At 37.8% G+C, this 20,804-nt stretch overlaps 1 protein-coding gene across 1 annotated transcript; it reads left to right on the top strand.

Annotated features, from left to right (window-relative positions):
• Window positions 1–17,398: 17,398 nt before the first annotated feature.
• On the top strand, window positions 17,399–19,320 carry LOC100663817 (olfactory receptor 10J3-like). Its single transcript, XM_023553948.1, has 2 exons — window positions 17,399–17,461; window positions 18,292–19,320. The coding sequence occupies exons 1-2, from the start codon at window positions 17,399–17,401 to the stop codon at window positions 19,318–19,320; spliced, it is 1,092 nt and encodes a 363-aa protein (XP_023409716.1).
• Window positions 19,321–20,804: the final 1,484 nt, after the last annotated feature.

The following is a 20,804-nucleotide window of genomic DNA, read 5'->3' as shown; positions in this document are numbered from 1 at the left end:
AAACAACAACGTTTGAAAATATAAAACAAAATCCAGGGTTGTGCTTGTTTCCAGGCAAATTTTATAGGTCATATAAAGAAACAGAAATCTATGGCCCAAATTCAGGGGAAGAAATGCATTCAATACAAACTAGTTCTGAGTGGGCCCATGTACTGGCTTTAGCAAAGACATAAAAGTAGTTTTTATAAATAGATACAATGAATTTAAAGAAATTGTGTTCAAAGAACTATAATAAAAATATGATGGCAATGATTCCACAAATAAGGAAATTTAAAAGATAAATAGAAACTATAAAAAAGAAGCACATGCACTATCTGGAGTTAAAAGATACCACAACTGAAATGAAAATTTCAATAGATGAGATAAATAGCAGATTTGAGATGGTAGAGTAAAGGATCAGTGAACTTGAAGATCAATCAATACAAATTATCCATCCTGAGGAACACACGCACACACACACAAAGATTGAAATAAAATGAACATTGTCTCAGAGACCATGGGACAATATGAAACATTTTAACATTGATATAGTGAGATTTCCAGAAGTAGAAGAGAGAGATAAATGGGCAGAAAAAAAAAAAATTGAAACGATAATGGGAACATTTCCAAATTTGATGAAAAACTTTAACCCGATAGACACACGAAGCTCATCAAGACCTGTGGTTCATGTTAGGTGCTGTCGAGTTGGTTCCAACTCATAGTGATCCTATGTACAACAGAATAAAACCCTGTCTGGTCCTGTGCTATGCTCACAATCATTGTTATGCTTGAGCCCATTGTTATAGCCACTATGTCAATCCATCTCGTTGAGGGTCTTCCTCTTTTCTGCTGGCCCTGGACTTTACCAAGCCTGATTGATGTCCTTCTCTAGGGACTGATCCCTCCGGATAACATGTCCAAAGTATTTAAGATTCAGTCTCACCATTCGTGCTTCTAAGGAGCATTCTCATTGTACTTTTTCCAAGACAGATTTGTTCGTTCCTTTGGCAGTCCATGGTATATTCACTATTCTTTGCCAACACCACAATTCAAAGGTGCCAATTCTTCTTTGGTCTTCCTTACTCATTGTCCAGCTTTCACATGCATCTAATGCTATTGAAAATACCATGGCTTGGGTCAGGGTTGTCCTACTCTTCAAGGTGACATCCTTTCTTTTCAACACTTTAAAGAGGTCCTTTGCAGCAGATTTGCCCAATGCAAGGCATCTTCTGAAGTCTTGACTGGTGCCTCCATGGGTGTTGATTGTGGATCCAAGTAAAATGAAATCCTTGACAACTTCAATCTTTTCTCCGTTTATCATGATATTGCTTATTGGTCCAGTTGTGTGGATTTTTGTTTTTTTAATGTTCGGGTGTAATCCATACTGAAGGCTGTGGTCTTTGATCTTCATCAGAAAGTGCTTCAAGTCCTCTTCACTTTCAGCAAACAAGATTATGTCACCTGCATAATGCAGGTTGTTAAAGAGTCTTCCTCCATTCCTGATGCCCAGTTCTTCTTCATATAGTCCAGCACACAGATTGATTAGGTGTGGTGAGAGGGTACAACCCTGACACACGTCTTTCCTGACTTTAAACCATGCAATATCCCCTTCTTCTGCCTTAACAACTGCCTCCTAATCTATGTACAGGTTCCTCATGAGCACAATTAAGTGTTCCAAAATTCTTATTTTTTGCAATGTTATCCATAATTTGTTATGATACACACAGTTGAATGCCTTTGCATAATCAAGAAAACACAGGTAAACATCCTTCTGGTGTTCTCTGCTTTCAGCCAGGGTCCATCTGACATCAGCAATGATATCCTTGGTTCCACGTCCTCCTCTGAATCTGGCATGAATTTCTGGCAGTTTTCTATTGATCTACTGCTGTAGCCACTTCTGAATGATCTTCAGCAAAATTTTGCTTGCTGTGATATTAATGATATTGTTAGGTTAATTTCTGTATTCAGTTGGATCACCTTTCTTGGTAACAGACATAAATATGGATCTCTTCCAGTCAGTTGGCCAGGAAGCTGTCTTCCATATTTCTTGGCATAGACCAGTGAGCACTTCCAGCACTGCATCTGTTTGTTGAAACATCTCAATTGATATTCCACCAATTCCTGGAGCCTTGTTTTCTCATCAGTGCCTTCAGTGCAACTTGGACTTCTTCCTCCAGTACCATTGGTTCCTGATCATCTGCTACCTCTTGAAATGGCTGAACATCAACCAATCCTTTTTGGTATAATGACTCTGTGTATTTCTTCCACCTTCTTTTGGTGCTTCCTTCATTGTTTAATATTTTCCCCATAGAATCCTTCACTATTGCAACATGAGGCTTGAATTTTTCTTTAGTTCTTTCAGCTTGAGAAACGCCGAGTGTTTTCCTCCCTTTTGGTTTTCCATCTCCAGCTCTTTGCAACTGTTATTATAATATTTTGTCTTCTCAAGCCACCTTTTGAAATCTTCTGTGTAGTTCTTTTATGTCATCATTTCCACCTTTTGCTTTAGCTGCTTGACGTTCAAGAGCAAGTCTCTTCTGACATCCATTTAGGTCTTTTATTTCTCTCCTGTCTTTTTAATGACCTCTTGCTTTCTTCATGTATGATGTCCTTGATGTCATTCCACAACTCGTCTGGTCTTTGGCCATTAGTGGTCAATGCCTCAAATCTATTCTTGAGATGGTCTCTAAATTCAGGTGGGATATACTCAAGGTCATACATTGTCTCTTGCGGGCTTGTTCTAATTTTATTCAGTTTCCACTTGAGCTTGCAGGTGAGGAATTTATGGTTTGTTCCACAGTCGGCCCCTGGTCTTGTTCTGACTGATGATATTGAGCTTTCCCACTGTCTCTTTCCACAGATGTAGTTGATTTGATTCCTGAGTATTCCATCTGGTGAGATCCATGTGTACAGTTGCCATTTATGTTGGTGAAAAAGGTATTTGCCATGAAGAAGTTGTTGGTCTTGTGAAATTCTATCATGCAATCTCTGACATTGTTTCTGTTACCAAGGCCATATTTTCTAACTACTGATCCTTCTTCCTTTCCAACTTTCTCATTCCAATCACCAGTAATTATCAATGCATCTTGAGTGCATGTAACATCAATTTCAGACTGCAGAAACTGGTAATAATCTTCAATTTCTTCATCTTTGGCTTTAGTGGTTGGTGCATAAATTTTGAATAGTAGTCATATCAACTCTTCTTCCTTGTAGGGGTATGGGCATTATCCTATCACTGACAGCATTGAAGTAAAAGAACTAAACAGAAGATTTCAAAGGGTAGCTCGAGAAGACAAAGTATTATAATAACCCGTGCAAAGAGCTGAAGATAGAAAACCAATATGAAATGTTCTTTTGGATGATGAATGCAACCCCATTCCTCTTCAAGTTGTCATGCCTGGCAGATCATATGATTTACAATTCTAAATTGTCAATACAAGTCAATCCCTGACTGGAATAAATATAAAGAGAAACATATGTAGATACATCAGAGCCAGACTGATGAAACCCAAATAGAAAGATAAAATGTTGAAAATTGCAAAAGAAAAATGTCTCATCCTATTCAGAGAGAAAAAAAAAGTTATGATTAAGAGCTGAGTTATTAACAACAAAATTGAGACCAGAGGCCGTGAAATGTCATTCAAACTGTTCGGGGGGGGGGGGGGGGGGGAAGGGAACGGATTTTCAACAAAGAATTCTATATGCATTGACAATATCCTTCAAAAATATAGCAAAATAAAGGCATATCCAATAAACAAAGATTAAGAGATTTGTTGCTAGCAGACCAACCGTTAAAGAAATACTAAAGGAAGTTCTTCAGGCTTAAAGGAAATGACACCTGACAGTAACTCAGATCCACAGAGAAGAATAAAGAAAACCAGAATGCTATCTATGTAACATATGTAGGTAAGTGTAAAGGATGTATCTGTGTGTGTGTGTGTTTATCTTAATTTCCATTTTCTTCCTTTAAATTTTTTGAAGAAATAAAATTCTTTAAATCAATAATTATAATAATGTATTTTTGGATTTATAAAAAAACAGGTGTAATATATATGAAAATAAAAACACAGAAGAGGGAGTGGAAGAAGTGGAGCCATGTTGGTGCAAAGTTGCTATAGTCAGTTGCACTAGGTTTTGATAATTTAAATTGCATATTATAGTTCCTACAAAAAACTCGTATCTATCTCTATCTCTACCTATCTCTGTACATATAGAGAGAGAAAGAAGAGAGAGAGAGAGAGACAAAACCAACAAAGGAACTGGTAAACTAAATATTCTTAAACATTTCTAAAAATATTTGTTTAATGGAAAACAAAGCAGCAAAGGAGTAACAGAGGAATGATGTCCTCGATGTCTTAAGTCATTAATGTTCAATGTATCAAATTTGTTCTTGAGATGGTCTCTAAATTTGGGTGGAATAGAAGTCCTGGTGGCACAGTGGCTAAGAGCTCAGCTGCTAACCAAACGACTGGCAATTTAAATCCACTATCAGCTCCTTTAAACCTTATGGGGTAGCCTACTCCATCCTATAGAACGAATTGACTGGACAGGTAGTCCCTGACTTTGGACATATTCGAGTTGCAATGAACTACACTTACGACCTTCCTTTTTTTTTTTTTGTATCTTAAAGTTAGTAATAATGTACTACAGACAATGTTGTAGTGAGTAATTTGCTGATGTTATCATTCTCATGCCAACCCCCAGATACAAATAAAGATTTATAAAGATACTGATAATAAAAGGCAATAATAATGAAAACTAAAAAAAAAAAAAGAGGTATTCTACTTGCAGCAGAACTAACTTACGACAGAGTCATCAGAATGGAACCCCCTCATATGTGGGAACTGCATGTACAGAAAAATAGAAAGAAACAGCAAAATGGTTGACATAAATCCAATCACGTGAATAATCACATTGATTTAATTACATGGTATCTACAGGAGACATACTTTAGCATCAAAGACACAAATATATTGAAAACAGAAGGATGTCCAAAGTTACATCAAGAAAACAGTAATCATAAAAGAGCTGGAATGGTTAGATCAGACAAAATAGACCTTCAAACAAGGTGTATTATGAGACACAAAAAGCTTATTCTACTCTGATAAAAAAAATTAATGTTAGAAAAATAAATCATAAATGTATATGTACATGACAATCAAAATCAAACAAAACCAAACCCAGTGCTGTCGGGTCGATTCTGACTCCTAGCGACCCTATAGGACAGAGTAGAACTGCCCCGTACAGTTTCCAAGGAGCATCTGGTGGATTTGAACTGTCAACCCTTTGGTTAGCAGCTGTAGCACTTAACAACTACACCACCAGGTATTCCTACCTGACAACAGAGACTTAAAATACATGAAGGAAAAACTAAGAACAGTGAAAAGAGAATTTTTTTTAAAATCCAAAAATTATAGGTGAAAGTTCAATAATTCAGTTTTACTAGATTGAAAATCAGTAAGGATATAGAATATTTGAACGACACTATCATCTAATTGGACCAAACTGACATTTATGGAAAAGTTCACACAAAAGTGAGAAGACAGCTGCAAACTTCCATTAATAATTGGAACATGGAATGTAAAAAGTATGAATCTAGGAAAATTGAAAGTCATCAAAAATGAATTGGAACACATAAAGCTTGATATCCTAGGAATTAATGAGCTGAAATGGACTGGTATTGGCCATTTTGAATTGGACTATCATATGGTCTACTATGCTGGGAATGACAAATTGAAGAAGAATGGCATCGCTTTCATTCTCAAAAAGAACATTTCAACATCTATCCTGAAGTATAATGCTGTCAGTGACAGAATAATATCCATCAGTATACAAGGAAGACCTGTTAATATGACTATTCAAATTTACACACCAGCCACTAATTCAAAAGATGAGAAAATTGAAGATTATTACTAGCTTCTAGTCAGAACTTGATCAAACATGCAGTCAAGATGCATTGATAATTAATGGTGATTGGAATGTGAATGTTGGAAATGAAGAAGGATATGTAGTTGGAAAATATGGCCTTGATGACAGAAACAACATCAGAGATCACAAAATAGAATTTTGCAAGACCAACAACTTCTTCATTGCAAATACCTTTTTTGCAGCAACATCAACAGTGACTATACACATGGACCAGATGAAATACAGGAATCAAATGACTACATCTGTAGAAAGAGATCGAAAAAGTTCAATATCATCAGTCAGAACAAGACTAGGGGCTGACTTCAGGACAGATCATCAATTGCTCCTATGCAAGTTCAAGTTGAAGCTGAAGAAAATTAGAGCAAGTCCATGACAGCCAAAATACGACCTTGAGTGTAAACCAAAAAATAAATAAATAAATACAAATACTTTGCTGTCCAGTTGATTCTGAATCATAGCAACCCTATAGGACAGAGTAGAACATCCCCATAGGGTTTTAAGGAGCTGATGGTGGGTTCAAACTACCAACCACTTGGTTAGCAGTTGAGCTGTTAACCACTGTGCTGCCAGGATGCTTATTCCACCTGAATTTAGAGACCATCTCAAGGGTAGATTTGATACATTGAACACTAATGACTGAAGACATCAAGGACATCATACATGCAGAAAGCAAAAGGTCATTAAAAAGACAGGAAAGAAAGAAAAGAATAAAGTGGATGACAGAGGAGACTCTGAAACTTGCTCTTGAACCTAGAGTAGCTAAAGTGAAGGGAAGAAATGATGAAGTAAAAGAGCTGAACAGAAGATTTCAAAGGATGGCTCCAGAAGGCAAAGTAAAGTAGGATAATGAAATGTGCAAAGACCTGGAGTTAGAAAATCAAAAAGGAAGAGCACATTCGACATTTCTCAAGCTTAAAGAACTGAAGAAAAATTTCTAGCCTCTCGCTGCAATACTGAAAGTTTCTATGAGAATAATATTGAACTATGAAGGAAACATCAAAAGATGATGGAAGAAATACACAGAGTAACTGTACCAAAAAGAATTCATCAACTTTCAGTCATTTTAGGAGGAAGTATATAATCAAGAACTGATAATACTGAAGGAGGAAGTCCAAGCTGCTCTGAAGGGAATAGCAAAAACAAAACTCCAGGAATTCATGGAATACCAATTGGGATGTTTCAACAAACAGGTGCAGCACAGGAGGAGCTCATCCATCTATGTCAAGAAATTTGGAAGACAGCTTCATGGCCAACCGACTGGAAGAGATCTATATCTGTGCTCATTCCAAAGAAAGGTGATCCAAAGAATGTGGCAATTACTGAACAATATCATTAAAATCACACACAAGTAAAATTTAGCTGAAGATCATTCAAAAGTTGCTGCGGTATATCAACAGGGAGCTGTCAGAAGTTCAAGCCAGATTCAGAAGAGGATGTGAAACCAGGGATATCATTGCTGATGTCAGAGGGATCCTGGCTGAAAGCAGAGAATACCAGAAAGATGTTTACCTGTGTTTTATTGATTATGCAAAGGCATTCTACTGTGCAGATCATAACAAATTATGGAATAAATCTGTCTTAGAAGAAGTACAGCCAGAATGTTCTTTGGAAATAAAATGACAAAATTTTGTGTCATGTACTTTGGACAGGTTATCAGGAAGAAACAGTCCCTAAAGAAGGACACCATGCTTGATAAATTAGAGGATCAACGAAAAAGAGGAAGATCCTCAATGAAATGGAGTGGCTGCAGTAATGGGCTCAAACATAAGGATGATTGTGTGGATGGCGCAGTATCTGGCAGGGTTTCGTTCTATTGTACACAGCGTTGTCATGAGTGGGAATTGACTCCACAGCACCTAACAACAACAACAACCACACAAAAAAACAGTAGAGTACATTGTTTTTTCCAAGGATACATGGAATATTCTCCAGTGTGGACCATATAGCAGGCCACAAAATAAACATCAATAAATTTTTAAATCAATAAAAATTTTAAATTTTTTAAATAGTTTTCTTAATTTTCACGATATATTTTTTCCATTCTCCTATTTTCAATTGTTCTATATTTTGATATTTAAGATGTGTCTCTTGCAAGCAAAATTTTATTCTGCTATTCAGTCTGACAATCTTTGTCTACTAATTTGATTGTTATTCATTTTACATCTAATGAAATCACTGATATATTTGAGTTTCAGTATACCATCTTAAGATTTATTTTCTATTTGTTCCTTTTTTTTGTACCTTTTCTTTGATCTTTTGCCTTTTTTGGATTAATAAAGTATTTTTTATTTTTCTTTACTTTTGTTAATTTGTTAGTTATACATTATCATAATGATTGTCTTGGAAATTATATTTCAAAGACAATGTAAGTCAGAATCAACCCAGCAGCAATGGAGTTTTTTTTTTTTGGTTATTTGGTGTAAGAACTATACAAGATCTTAATTCAATTTATCTCCTTTTTTATGTTTTTGTATAATGTAATTCTATAAATATTTTATAATCCGCAAGATGTTATTGTTGTTATTATGCACAATAAGTATTAATTTATTCTTGCCCATGTGTTTACACTTTCTGTTGTTTTTAATTCACTATGGTTATTTTTCATTTCTGTTTCTACCTAGGATCCAGTCTCCTTTTACCTGAAGAACTGCTTTTCATATTTCCGTTAATTCAGATCTGTTGGTGATGAATTCTCTCATTTTTTGCTTTTCTGACACTACTTTGTTTTCATTTACAGAGGATACTTTCCCTGAGGATAGAGTTCTAGTTTGGCACTTATTTTCTTTCAGTACTTTGGAGACGTTATTCCACCGATTTGTGTTTTTCATTATGCTATTAAGTCAGCTAATCGTCCTATTATAATTCCTTGAAAATAATGTATTTTTTTCTCTAATGGCTTTTAATACTTTTTCTTTTTATCTTTATTTTTTAGCAGTTTCATATTTGGTGTAAAACTATGAACATTTTGTGTGTGAGCGTATGTGTATCTATCTTACTTTTAACTTAGAATGATTCTTGAATCTGTGTCTTTGTGTTTTCTTCAGTTTTAGAAATTTCTTAGCTATTATTTCTTCACATTTTGCATCTGATCCAATCTATCTCTCCTACAGTCTGGAACTCCAATTATGCATATGTTAGACCTTTTCACTGGGTTCTATGTGCCTCTCATGCTCAGTCCAATACTTTGCTTTCTTTTTTTCATGTTCCTGCTTTAGTCTGGTATTTTTTATTGACGTGTCTTCTAATTCACTGGTCATCTCTTGTTGTTTCTAACATACTGTTAAAACATTCAATAGAGTTTTTATTTGTAGTTACTGCATTTTTTAGTTCTGGTGTTCTAATTTTATTCTTTTGAAAATAGATTCCAATTCTCTGCTGTGAATCCACAATTTGTTGTCTATTTTCTTCAGCATAATGATAACCGTATTAGTTTTGTATTGCTGCAAAAAAAAAATTATGGCAAATTTAGTAGCTGAAAACAACACATTTATTATTTCACAGTTTCTATGGGTCAGAATTTCTGGCCGTGACTTAGCTGGGCCCTCAGCTCAGGGTTTCACAAGGTTGCAATCAAGGTGTCCGTGGACTGTGTTCCTTTCTGGAGTTCCCCTTCTAAGCTCATGTGTTTATTGGCAGAATTCAGTCCCTGGTGATTAAAGGACTGAGGTCCTATTTTCATGCTGGCTATCAGCTGGGGGCTGCTTCCTGCTCAACAGATTTGCCTGCATTCCTTAGTACATGGCCACAAGTTCTCTCAAAACATGACCACATACTTCTTCAAAACCAGTAAAGGAAAGTCACTTGTTATGTTCTGCTAAGAGGCAATCTTGTGTAATGTCCTATAATCATATCACCAGAGAGACCCTGGGTGGTAGAAATGGTTAAGCACTTGGCTACTAGCTGAAAGTTTGGCAGTTCAAACCCTTCCAGAGGTATCTCGGAAGTCAGGTCTGGCGATCTGCTTCTGAAAGGTCATAGGCTTGAAAACCCAATGGAGCAGGTCCACTCTGCACACATGGGGTCGATATGAGTCAGAATCAACCCCACGGTAATCAACAACAAACAACAATCATGTCATCATTTACTGATGTAACATCCCAAAACTGTTGCCATGTTTTATTGGTTAGAATTAAGTCACAGTTTCTACCCACACTGAGGGGAGGGTATTAAGCATGGCTGTATCTCGTTGGGGGTTACCTTTGAGTGTATCTGCCGCAATCATATTTATCTTAAAGCTGTGTCTGATAGCTTTAAAGTTGTGATTTTTTTATTGGTCTGTTTTTAAGGAGTGTTTCTTTTCCTTCTTGATTGTTAATCCTTTGGTCTTTTTTCCTGGTGTATCTGGTACATTTTTACTACATCCTGGACTGTCTATGTCAGGAGTCCACAAACTTCCTGTAAAGGCAAGATAGTGAGTAATACAGGATTTGTGGGCTTTAAGCCTGTGTTGCAAGAAACTGTCATAGATAGCACATAAACAAATGAATGAGGTCGTGTTAAAAAAAAATTCATTTCTGGTCACTGAAATTTGAACTTCATGTAATTTTTACATGTTACAAAATATTATTCTTTTGATTTTTAAAAGTCATTTAGTGATGTGAAACCCCTTGCGCACCTTACAGGCTATACAAAAACAGTCAGTGGGGTAATGAGCCAACGGGTCACAGTTTTCTGAGTCTTGTTCAATAAGAAAAAAAAAATTGTAAAGGTAAATTGAGGCTCTATATTATATTCTTCTGGAGATGATTTTGTTTTTCTTCCTCACTGGTAATTAGTCTATGGGCAAGATAATATAATTGTAACCAGGGCTTAAGCTGGGTTTCAGTCTTTCTGAGCTTTATATCCACTTCACCCTTCCACCTCGGGTATAGCCCTTCAGCATATGGTGACAGCTCTGCTCAGTTTATTGGTCTATTGACAAAAGACTTTGGATCCTTGAGGAAACTTCAAAGAAGTGGATGTCAGAGTAACATTTCTGCAGATCCTTTCTTTCTGGAATCTTGGCCCTTCAAGGGTTTACTGAGGTGGTGGCTGTATGCACAGCTTGTAGTCATTATCCCATTATTCTAGAGAGGTGGGAGAACAAATTCTGTCCTTTCATTTTATGGAGATGAGGAAAGTAGTAAAGTGGAAAGAACCCTGGGAAGGAGTCCCTTATTCCTGTTCATGTGCTTACTAACTCTGAGTAGTTACTTAAACTCTATTAGACTCAGTTTCTTCATTTGTAAAACAGGGATAATAGTATCTATCTCACTGCATTATTGTGAGATGATATAAAACAATGTAAAGGATGCAGAGAGAGGGGCAAAATCTACCATCATCATCATTATTATCGCCACCACCACAATGTCATACCATCACTCACAGATGAATAGAGGCCCAGATAGGATAAATACCTTATCCAAACATTCACATCGTTAGTGGCAGATATAGAACTAGAACTCAAATAAATTGAATCACTAGTCTAATGCTTTTTTCACCACCACCATTAATTTCAATCTAACCAATGTTGAGAATTATTTTGAGTTCAGCATTGTATAGTAGCACAGCTTCCAAAACTGAGCAAAAACCAAAAAAAAAAAAAACCAAACCTGTTGACTTTGAGTAGATTCTGACTCATAGTGACCCCATAGGACACAGTGGAACTCCCGTATAGGGTTTCCAAGGAGCAGCTGGTATTTTCAAACTGTTGACCTTTTTGATTAGCAGCTATAGTTCTTAACCACTGCACCACTGGGGGTGTGAAAATGAGCTACTTGGATTTAAATCGTGGTTCTCACTTATCAGCTCAGTAGCCTAAAGAAATTTACATAACCAATCTGTGCCTCAGTTTTCTCTTCTGAAAAAATGAGTGTGATAATATTACCTAGCAGAGGTTTTTTTTTTTTTTGGTTAAGATTAAATGAGTTAATAAATCTACATTCCATGGTTTCATACCTAGGATGTAATAAGCACATATAACAAGCTTTAGTAATACTGGTATTAGTGGCAGCAGCTGTAAGTACTCTGAAGAACAAAAGATGAATGTGAAAGGGGAATATAAGATAAATGTAAAGAAAAGATTGAAGAGTTTAAAAAAATATGTGACAATTGGGTGGCAACTTTTACATATTTTAAGGCTCTAGTTGCTCATTTTACATCTATGAGAGTTATAGATAATGAGATGGATTTAGTATATGGAAGATGACCTGGCAAAACTGAGACCTTGGGGCTTCAAAAGAATGTCGAATGTATGATGAGCAGAGCAGGAATGAGAAAAAGCAGATAAAAAGTATAAAAATTCTTATAAGAAAATTCAGGAATAGAATTGATGATTCTATCCAGAGACTTTTAACTGGTTTCAAGTGTCAGCATATCTGAAGGCCTGCCTTCTGAGTGCCTGGCAGCAGAGGTCCATGCACAAAACCCTACAATTGTTGCTCCCTCCCCTGCTTATGAAGAGCATTCCATAAAGCCTTAAACTCCCCTTCCCTGGTGCCAGAGAAATAAACAGAAGTATGACAGGGATCTTAGTAAGGCCATGGCCCACCTTAGCAAGACAAATCAATCCTTTTATCCCAAAGATTGTACTAAATAGCCAAATTAGCCCTACCCTCCAAAGTGTGTCTCAAGATTAGGAAATGAGCTTCCTCTGTAATGAGGCCTCAAGGCACTCTGCTGTTTGGGTTCTGCTCCTGCTATTGATCACTCGGGAGCAGTCAGTACTGTTTTGGGAAGAGAGACCCAGGAGTCTGAGACAGACAATTTCGCACCATATCAAAAACTCCTAAACCATATTTATGCTTTGAGACCTACAGAGGTGCTTCTTCCAGTGGGTGGGGATTGAGAATCTAGTGAAATATAATATGATTTTTTGTTCTTGTTGTTGTTGTTCTTCACTTCTGGTCTCAGATGCTGGAACTGGGAAAGGCATGATTTCCTTCCTTTTTCATTTCTTTTAGGTATTTTATTCTGGGTGACGTCTAAAGATTTGTCAGTGAAGGGGAAATTTCTGCTGATTCATGCCTCTACCTACTAAGAGGGCAGTGACTCTCAGAGAAGGAAATGCATAGATTTCTTGGCTAACTAACAATATTTTCACAAAGTGATAAAGACTTAAATAGCTGGTGGATTTTAAATATTACCAGAAAGGACATTGACAAAAATCTGGGAAACACTTTGTAACTCTTAGTAAAAATTCATAATCTGATATTGCAGGCAGTGAAATTTCCAGAGTGGTGGATATGATTCTTGGGCGTGAACACACCCCTCTAGAAGATCCAAGAAACAGGCTACTTGGTGAGTTTCATTTCCTTATCTGATAGGGTGTGAAATGTTTATTATAGCATACACCCGTTTTTCACATAGAGAGAGTCTGTAGAAGAAAGAGCTCCATGAGGGCAAGGACCAGGTTTTATTCTTCTTTGCTTTCCTAGTACTAGCACAGTTCTTATGCCCTCGACATGTCTACAAACTTGAATTACTAAAGAAATGGTTTTTCTTGGATTGGAAGCAAAATTTTATTGTTATGCACAGGGCACAAAAAAATCCAGGAAACAATCAGATGAATAAGTATACTTTCATAGGGAAAAAAGTAAGTAGTACACTCATCCAGGAATTTGTTCAGGAACAGGACTTGTTTAACATTTTTTTGATCATTTATTTAAAAGAAAAGAAAGGACAGAAAAAACCCCAAAGTTAAAGACACTACCTGGATTTCAAATGTTTTGTCTAATTGTAACCTGTGTACACTTTTCTCTCTCATCTTTCCCTCCTCACCCACATTTCCTACACACTGGATGAGCAACAGTCCTCTTAGAAATATTTTTAATTTCCTCATCCCACTGTCAGCACCCCTTTACTTCTATTCTATCTATTGGAAAGAATGTCCCATAGGTGTTGCAGGAATATATTTTCCAGGGTTTTGGTTAATAGTAAGGAGGAGAAAAGAAACAGGAAAACATCCTAGACCCGCTGGTGAGTAAAATGGAATTAAATTATCAGAATTAACCTAGATGAATTCCAATGTGTCTAAGTGTAATGAAAGTTTTAATTTTTACAGGGATAGACTCCAAACTATCAAATATTACACGAGAAGGAGAACTAGATGTTCCTGAAAATGATTCCTAGATGTGTTAGGCAGATGAGCTACTATGATCCAAGAGAGAAATAAAATGTTGAGCATCTTCAAGAAAGAAATAAAATGTTGAGCATCTTCAAGAAGCAAAACTGAAAATCTTGTACTCAATCCATACCTGTGAACAGTATATGCAGCAGTGCATGGTATTAGTCCATACATTTCAAGAGAGGTTTTTAAAAGAGCTAGAAAAATTTCATCTGCGCAGTTAAAGAGAATTGTTTGTTGTTGTTGTTAGGTGATGTTGAGTCATTTCTGACCCAGAAACTACTGCCCTACCCAGCGCCGTTCTCACAGTCCTTGCTGTGTTTGAGCCCATTGTTCCAGACACTGTGTTAATCCATCTTGTTGAAGGTCTTCCTCTTTTTTGCTGACTCCCTACTTAACCAAGCGTGATGTCCTTCTCCAGGGAATGGTCCCTCCTAATGGTATGACCAAACTATGTGAGACAAAGTTTCACCATCCTTGCTGCTAAGGAGCATTCTGGCTGTACTTCTTTCAAGACAGGTTTGTTTATTCCTCTGGTAGCCCATAGTATAGTCAATATCCTTCGCCAACACCATAATTCAAAGTCATCAATTCTTCTTGGTCTTCTTTATTCATTGTCCAGGTTTAGCAAGCCTAAGAAGAAATTGAAAATACCATAGTTTGGGTCGGGCACACCTTAGTCCTTAAAAGGACATCTTTGTTTTTTAACACTTTAAAAAGGTCTTTTGCAGCAGATTTGCCCCATGCAATGTGTCCTTTGATTTCTTCACTGCTACTTCCATGGGTGTTGATTGTGGATCCAAGTAAAATGAAATCCCTTGCAACTTCAATGTTTTCTCCATTTATCGTGATGTTGCTTATTGGTCCAGTTGTGAGGATTTTTGCTTTCTTTATGTTAAGGTGTAATCCATACTGAAGGTGGTAGTCTTTGATCTTCACAGTACGTGCTTTAAAGCCCCTTTGCTTTCAGCAAGCAAAGTTGTGTTATCTGCATATCACAGATTGTTAATGAGTTTTCCACCAATCCTGATGCCTCGTTCTTCCTATAGCCCAGCTTCTAGGATTATTTGCTCAGTGTACAAATTGAATAAGTATGGTGAAAGGATGCAACACTGACACACATATTTTCTGATTTTACACCACTCAGCATCCCCTTGTTCTGTTTGTACAATTGCCTCTTGGTCTATGTACAAGTTCTTCATGAACACAATTAAGTGTTCTGGAATTCCCATTCTTGACAATGTTATCTATAATTTGTTATGATCCACACAGTTGAATGCCTTTGCATAGTCAATAAAACACACGTAAACATCTTTCAGTTATTCTGTGCTTTCAGCCCAAATCCATCTGACATTAACAATGATATCTCTTGTTCCACATCCTCTTCTGAATTGAATCTCTGGCAGTTCCCTTTTGCTGTAACTGCTTTTGAATTACCTTCAACAAAATTTTACTTGGATGTGATAGTAATGATACTGTTCAATAATATCTGCATTCTGTTGGATTACCTTTCTTTGGAACGGGCACAAATATGATTTCATTCAGTTGGTAGGCAGGTAGCTGTCTTCCATATTTCTTGGCATAGACAAGTGAGGACATCCAGCGTTTCATCCGTGTGTTGAAAGATCTCAGTTTGTATTCAGTCAATTCCTGGAGCCTTGGTTTTCATCTACGCCTTCAGTATAGTGTGGACTTCTTCCTTCAGTGCCATCCATTCTTGGTCATATGCTACCTTCTGGAATGGTTGAAGGCTGACCAATTCTTTTCGGTACACTGACTGCGTTTTCCTTCCATCTTCTCTTACTTCATGTGCTGTTTGGTATTTTGCCCATAGAATCCTTCAATATTGCAACTCAAGTCTTGAATTTTTTCTTCAGTTCTTTCAGCTTGAGAAATGCCAAGCATGTTCTTAACTTTTGTTTTTCTAACTCCAGGTCTTTGCATATTTCATTAAAATACTTTACTTTCTCTTTTCAAGCTGCCCTTTGAACTCTTCTGTGCAGATCTTTTACTTTATCATTTCTTTCATTCTCTTTAGATGCTCTATGTTCAAAAGCAAGTTTTGAGTCTCTTCTGACATCCATTTTGGTCTTTTCTTTGTTTCCTGTCTTTTTAATGACCTTTTGCTTTCTTCATATATGATGTCTTTGATGTCATTCCACTACTAGTCTGGCCTTGGGTTATTAGTGCTCAATGCATCATATCTACTCTTGAGATGGTCTCTAAATTCAGTTGGGATATATTCTAGGTTGTACCTTGGCTCTTCTGGACTAGTTTTAATTTTCTTCAGCTTCAACTTAAACTTGCTTATGTGCAATTGATGGTCTGTTCCACAGTCAGCCCCTGGCTTTGTTCTGACTGATGATATTAAGCTTCTCCATTGTCTCTTTCCACAGAGGTAGTCAGTTTGATTCCTGCATATTTCATCTGGTGAAGTCCACATGCATAGTTGCTGTTTATGTTGTTGAAAAAGTTATTTGCAATGAAGAAGTCGTTTGTTCTGCAAAATTCTATCATGCAATCTCTGGCATCATTTTTATCACCAAGGCCATATTTTCCCACTACTGATCCTTCTTCTCTGTTTCTAACTTTCACATTTCAATCACCCACAATTAACAAGGCATCTTGATTGCATGTTTGATCAATTTCAGACTGCAGAAGTTGAAAAAAATTCTTATAGCTGTGGCGTAACTTCTAGCATCACAGCAACATGCAAGCCATCACAGTAGGACAAATTGACAAGTGAGTGGTGGAGAGAAGCGATAATATTTTATGAAATCAAAGCTGGCGTAATTAATCACAGCCTTATTACAAATCTTGGAATGCTGAAGCCCCCCTTCCTCACTCTGCTCTTCTTAAAAATTTAAACTCTTTCAGTTGTGAAAAATAGAAAGAGATAACTACTGATAATCCCTACCATTTATTAAGAGCTTCCTTTTTTATGTGTCAAGTATTCTGTCAATTTCTTCAAATATGTTAACTCATTTAATCCTCACAGGAACACTATGGAGTATTACTATAGTTAATTTACCTATGAGTTTGAATATTACGAATATTTGAATATTATAAATTTTTTGAAGGACAGTTGAAGAAGCTTATATAAGAGAGCTCCAGAAGGAGATTTTCCAAAGAAGGTCACGAAAACTTTCAGGAAGTAAACTTGGACTAGATTCTAATGAAATGAGGGAGATTAGTGATAACTAAGAATGCCAATGGTGACCAGAAGCTGGCTGTCTGCAGGAGGCATGCAGAAGTGAGAATAAGGGGTGAAAAGTTCAGGAGGTACTGTCTTCATGACAGAAAATAGAAGAAATGTAACAAGGATGAAGCGTAGCTTTCTGAATGGAGGCAAATGGTTAAACACGGTGGATTTTATCATGCATAGACATGGGTTTAAGGGACATGGTTAAATCTGCCTCAGTACATTCTGCCATGCTGCATTCACATGAGGTAAGACAAAGAGAAGGTGAACCAGCTTATTTCTACCCTCAGTAATGCTTGGGGTATACACAAATGAACTTAAAAAATGGAACATCTGGTCCTTGTTTGATTAAATAAATTTTATGTTTTCTCTCATTCTAGGAAAACACATTTACTACTTGAAGGGACATCTTCATATTCACTCATTCTCTTTCCTGCTTTTGGCTAGAACTCAAGAAGGAGATAAACTAAATGGTTACCTGCAGTGCCTTATCAAAGTATTTTGATCTTAGAGGGTATTGAGGGCAGGGACTCCAGGAAAAAAAGCAAGTAGAAGTGCTCCCTTTTCTAATCTTTCATGATTTCGTAGTGTTTGGGTACAGGGGCTCAGGGAAGTAAGGCCCAGGTCTTAGGGTTCTGGGGAGAAGAAGGTATTCTAGGTCTCTTACAAAGCATTTGGTGTTGACTATGCATATTGACAGTGTTGAAAGGACGTTAGTCTCAGGTATATTTTACCTTTTACTAGGTCACTGTTCCTCATAGGGTCCTGGGAGCCTACTTCAAGAGTATATTGGAAAGAAACAATAGAGCTGGGCACATTTGATGTATCACCTGCCTCTTCCTTGATCTGGCCTCACCTTTTCAATGGCCAGGTACTTATTTCCATAAAATTGTCTTTCAGTTTGTCCTTACTTGCCTCTTGTCTCTGTTTCTGCCCTCACTCTAGGGTCCTGGGGTAACACTTCTATAATACCAAATAAGGGGGTGAGTGCAGGTGATCTCTGAGCAATTGGCCAAAGGCTGGATAATGGTGGCTTGTGGGATCTGGGGCATTGCTCAGAGGATGGATGTTCCCTTAGCTCTTGGTCCAAGCTACCCTGTTTCACTGTTGTCTCAATGCTTCTCCCTTTCCTTCGTCCAGCCTTTTCAGACCTAGACCTCCCTCAGTACCAAAGGCAAACTCCACTCTTGTGATTGAATTCCTCTTTGAAGGTTTTTCCAGCTTTGGGTGGCAGCACAGGATTGTATTCTTTGTTGTCTTTCTAACTTTGTATCTGCTGACTGTCTCTGGAAATGTCATCATTGTGACCATCATTCACCTGGATCGTCATCTTCACACTCCCATGTACTTCTTCCTGAGCATGCTGTCCATTTCTGAGACCTGTTACACTGTGGCCATCATCCCTCGAATGCTGTCTGACCTCCTGAGTCCTCACCAATGCATTGCCATCCAAGAGTGTGCCACACAGCACTTCTTCTACCTCACCTTTGGCATCAACAACTGTTTCCTGCTCACTGCCATGGGGTATGATCGCTATGTGGCCATCTGCAATCCCCTACGGTATTCCATCATCATGGGTAAGAGGTCCTGTGTCCATCTGGCATCTGGGTCACTGGGAATCGGGCTGAGTATGGCCATCATTCAGGTAACATCTGTGTTTGGCCGGCCCTTCTGTGATGACTTTGTTGTCTCTCACTTTTTCTGTGATGTGCGACCCCTGCTGAAGCTGGCCTGTGCAGACACCACTGTCAATGAGATCATTAACTTTGTGGTCAGAGTCTGTGTTCTTGTTCTACCCATGGGCCTGGTCTTTATCTCCTATGTCCTCATCATCTCTACTATCCTTAAAATTGCCTCAGCTGAGGGTAGAAAGAAGGCTTTTGCCACCTGTGCCTCCCACCTCACAGTGGTCATCATCCATTATGGGTGTGCCTCCATCATCTACCTTAAGCCCAAGTCCCAGAGTTCCCTGGGGCAAGACAGGCTCATTTCAGTGATGTACACTGTCATCACTCCCCTACTGAACCCTGTTGTGTACAGCCTGAGGAACAAGGAGGTTAAAGATGCTTTGTGCAGAGCTGTGGGGGGAAAGCCCCTCCCCACTTAGTGAGGACATGTTGCAAAGATCTTTTCTATGAGTATATAAAGATGTGTTAATTTTAATGGTGCTTTAAAATGTCTTTAAACTGTGAGAAGAAGAAGGATAGACTAAATTGAACCTGGTGCTAAAACAGGAGGCTTCCATTTGGGTTAGTCATGATTTTCTGTGTTCTGCTCCAGACAGTTTAGAAAATGCCTTGACATATATGTAAGAATGTAGGGGAAAGTTTTACATGCCTGGGTATCTCTACCTACACGCACTCACACATGTGTGCACACAGCTACACACACTCAGAATATTCTGAGTTATACATTAAGACACAAATTCTAAAATGTTTCTAAATAACTAACGAAAAAGGTTTTGGAAATCACTTCAGAGAGATATTTTTCTTGTTTTAAGGGGATAGGAGTAATTCGTGCTGTCTTTTGAGAAGTGAGTAAGGAGATACACTAGGGTATCCTTTTCTGTGGACATTTAAGCCTTTCTTCCAATCTGATGTTGCTACTTGCTAGCATCCCATTACAACCTGGGGAATCTTTGAGTTGCTGGTGTACATACCTTGCAAGAGGTCATAACTGCCCTAACTAATCCTTCCTGGGGATACCAAGCCAAACCCATTGCTGTTGGGTCGATTCCGACTCATAGCGACTATGAGTTCCGGGGGATAAGTAGTGCCAGTGTGGGAAAGCAATAGTGCACCAGCTCCAAAAATACTCTGATTGTAAAGGAGAGCATGCAGAAAAAAGTTCAGCACTTTTCAATCAGTAGTGAAAGTGAGGATGGAGATTGGAAGGACCCAAGGTCAGCAGTTTGAATCTACCAGCAGCCCTTTGGAAACCCTATGGGGCAGTTCTACTCTGTCCTACAGGGTCGCTATGAGCCAGAATTGACTCGAGGGCAATGGGTTTGGTTTGGTTTTAAACAAACATATAGTTTTTTTTACAGAGTACACTGAATATACTTGAAATAGGATTATAAGCATAAGTGACTTAATCACAATTTCTGAAGATATTTATTAATGAACAGAAGTATGCAGCTTGGCTTAAGAATTTCCTAATAAGTTTCCTAGGCCTGCAGGAGTTAATCTTCAGAAGTTTCTTCTTGGGTACTGCCAACATCAAACCTAGGTGAAAAACAGCATTTTATGTCTGAGCTCTCCATTCTCAACCCCAAAGAGCAGGCACATCACAGAAGGTGAAAGTGTATGCTCTGGTGCAAGGAAGACTCCTCTCATTCTTATCTTTCCATTCCTTTTCCTCACTGGGCAACAAATGTATCCCAAGTTTCAAACACAGCTCCTGTGGTAGCCAGAATCCATACAATCCCACAGGGTGACCCTGCAGAGGCGAGATATCACTTGTAAGAGTGTCATGAAGTCAGCTAAGTGATGAGGGTTGGACAAGTCTGTTAAAATTAAATCCTCTATGTCAAGTTAACATGTCCTATTTTGCAAAAAACACTGGCATGTGAAGTCTGATGAAAGAGTAAAG

Source organism: Loxodonta africana, chromosome 3, assembly GCF_030014295.1.
Source record: "Loxodonta africana isolate mLoxAfr1 chromosome 3, mLoxAfr1.hap2, whole genome shotgun sequence".
In the NCBI taxonomy this organism is placed as follows: Eukaryota; Metazoa; Chordata; class Mammalia; order Proboscidea; family Elephantidae; genus Loxodonta; species Loxodonta africana.
Note: the sequence above shows the minus strand (reverse complement) of the source record. Positions and strands in the feature narration are given on the sequence as shown.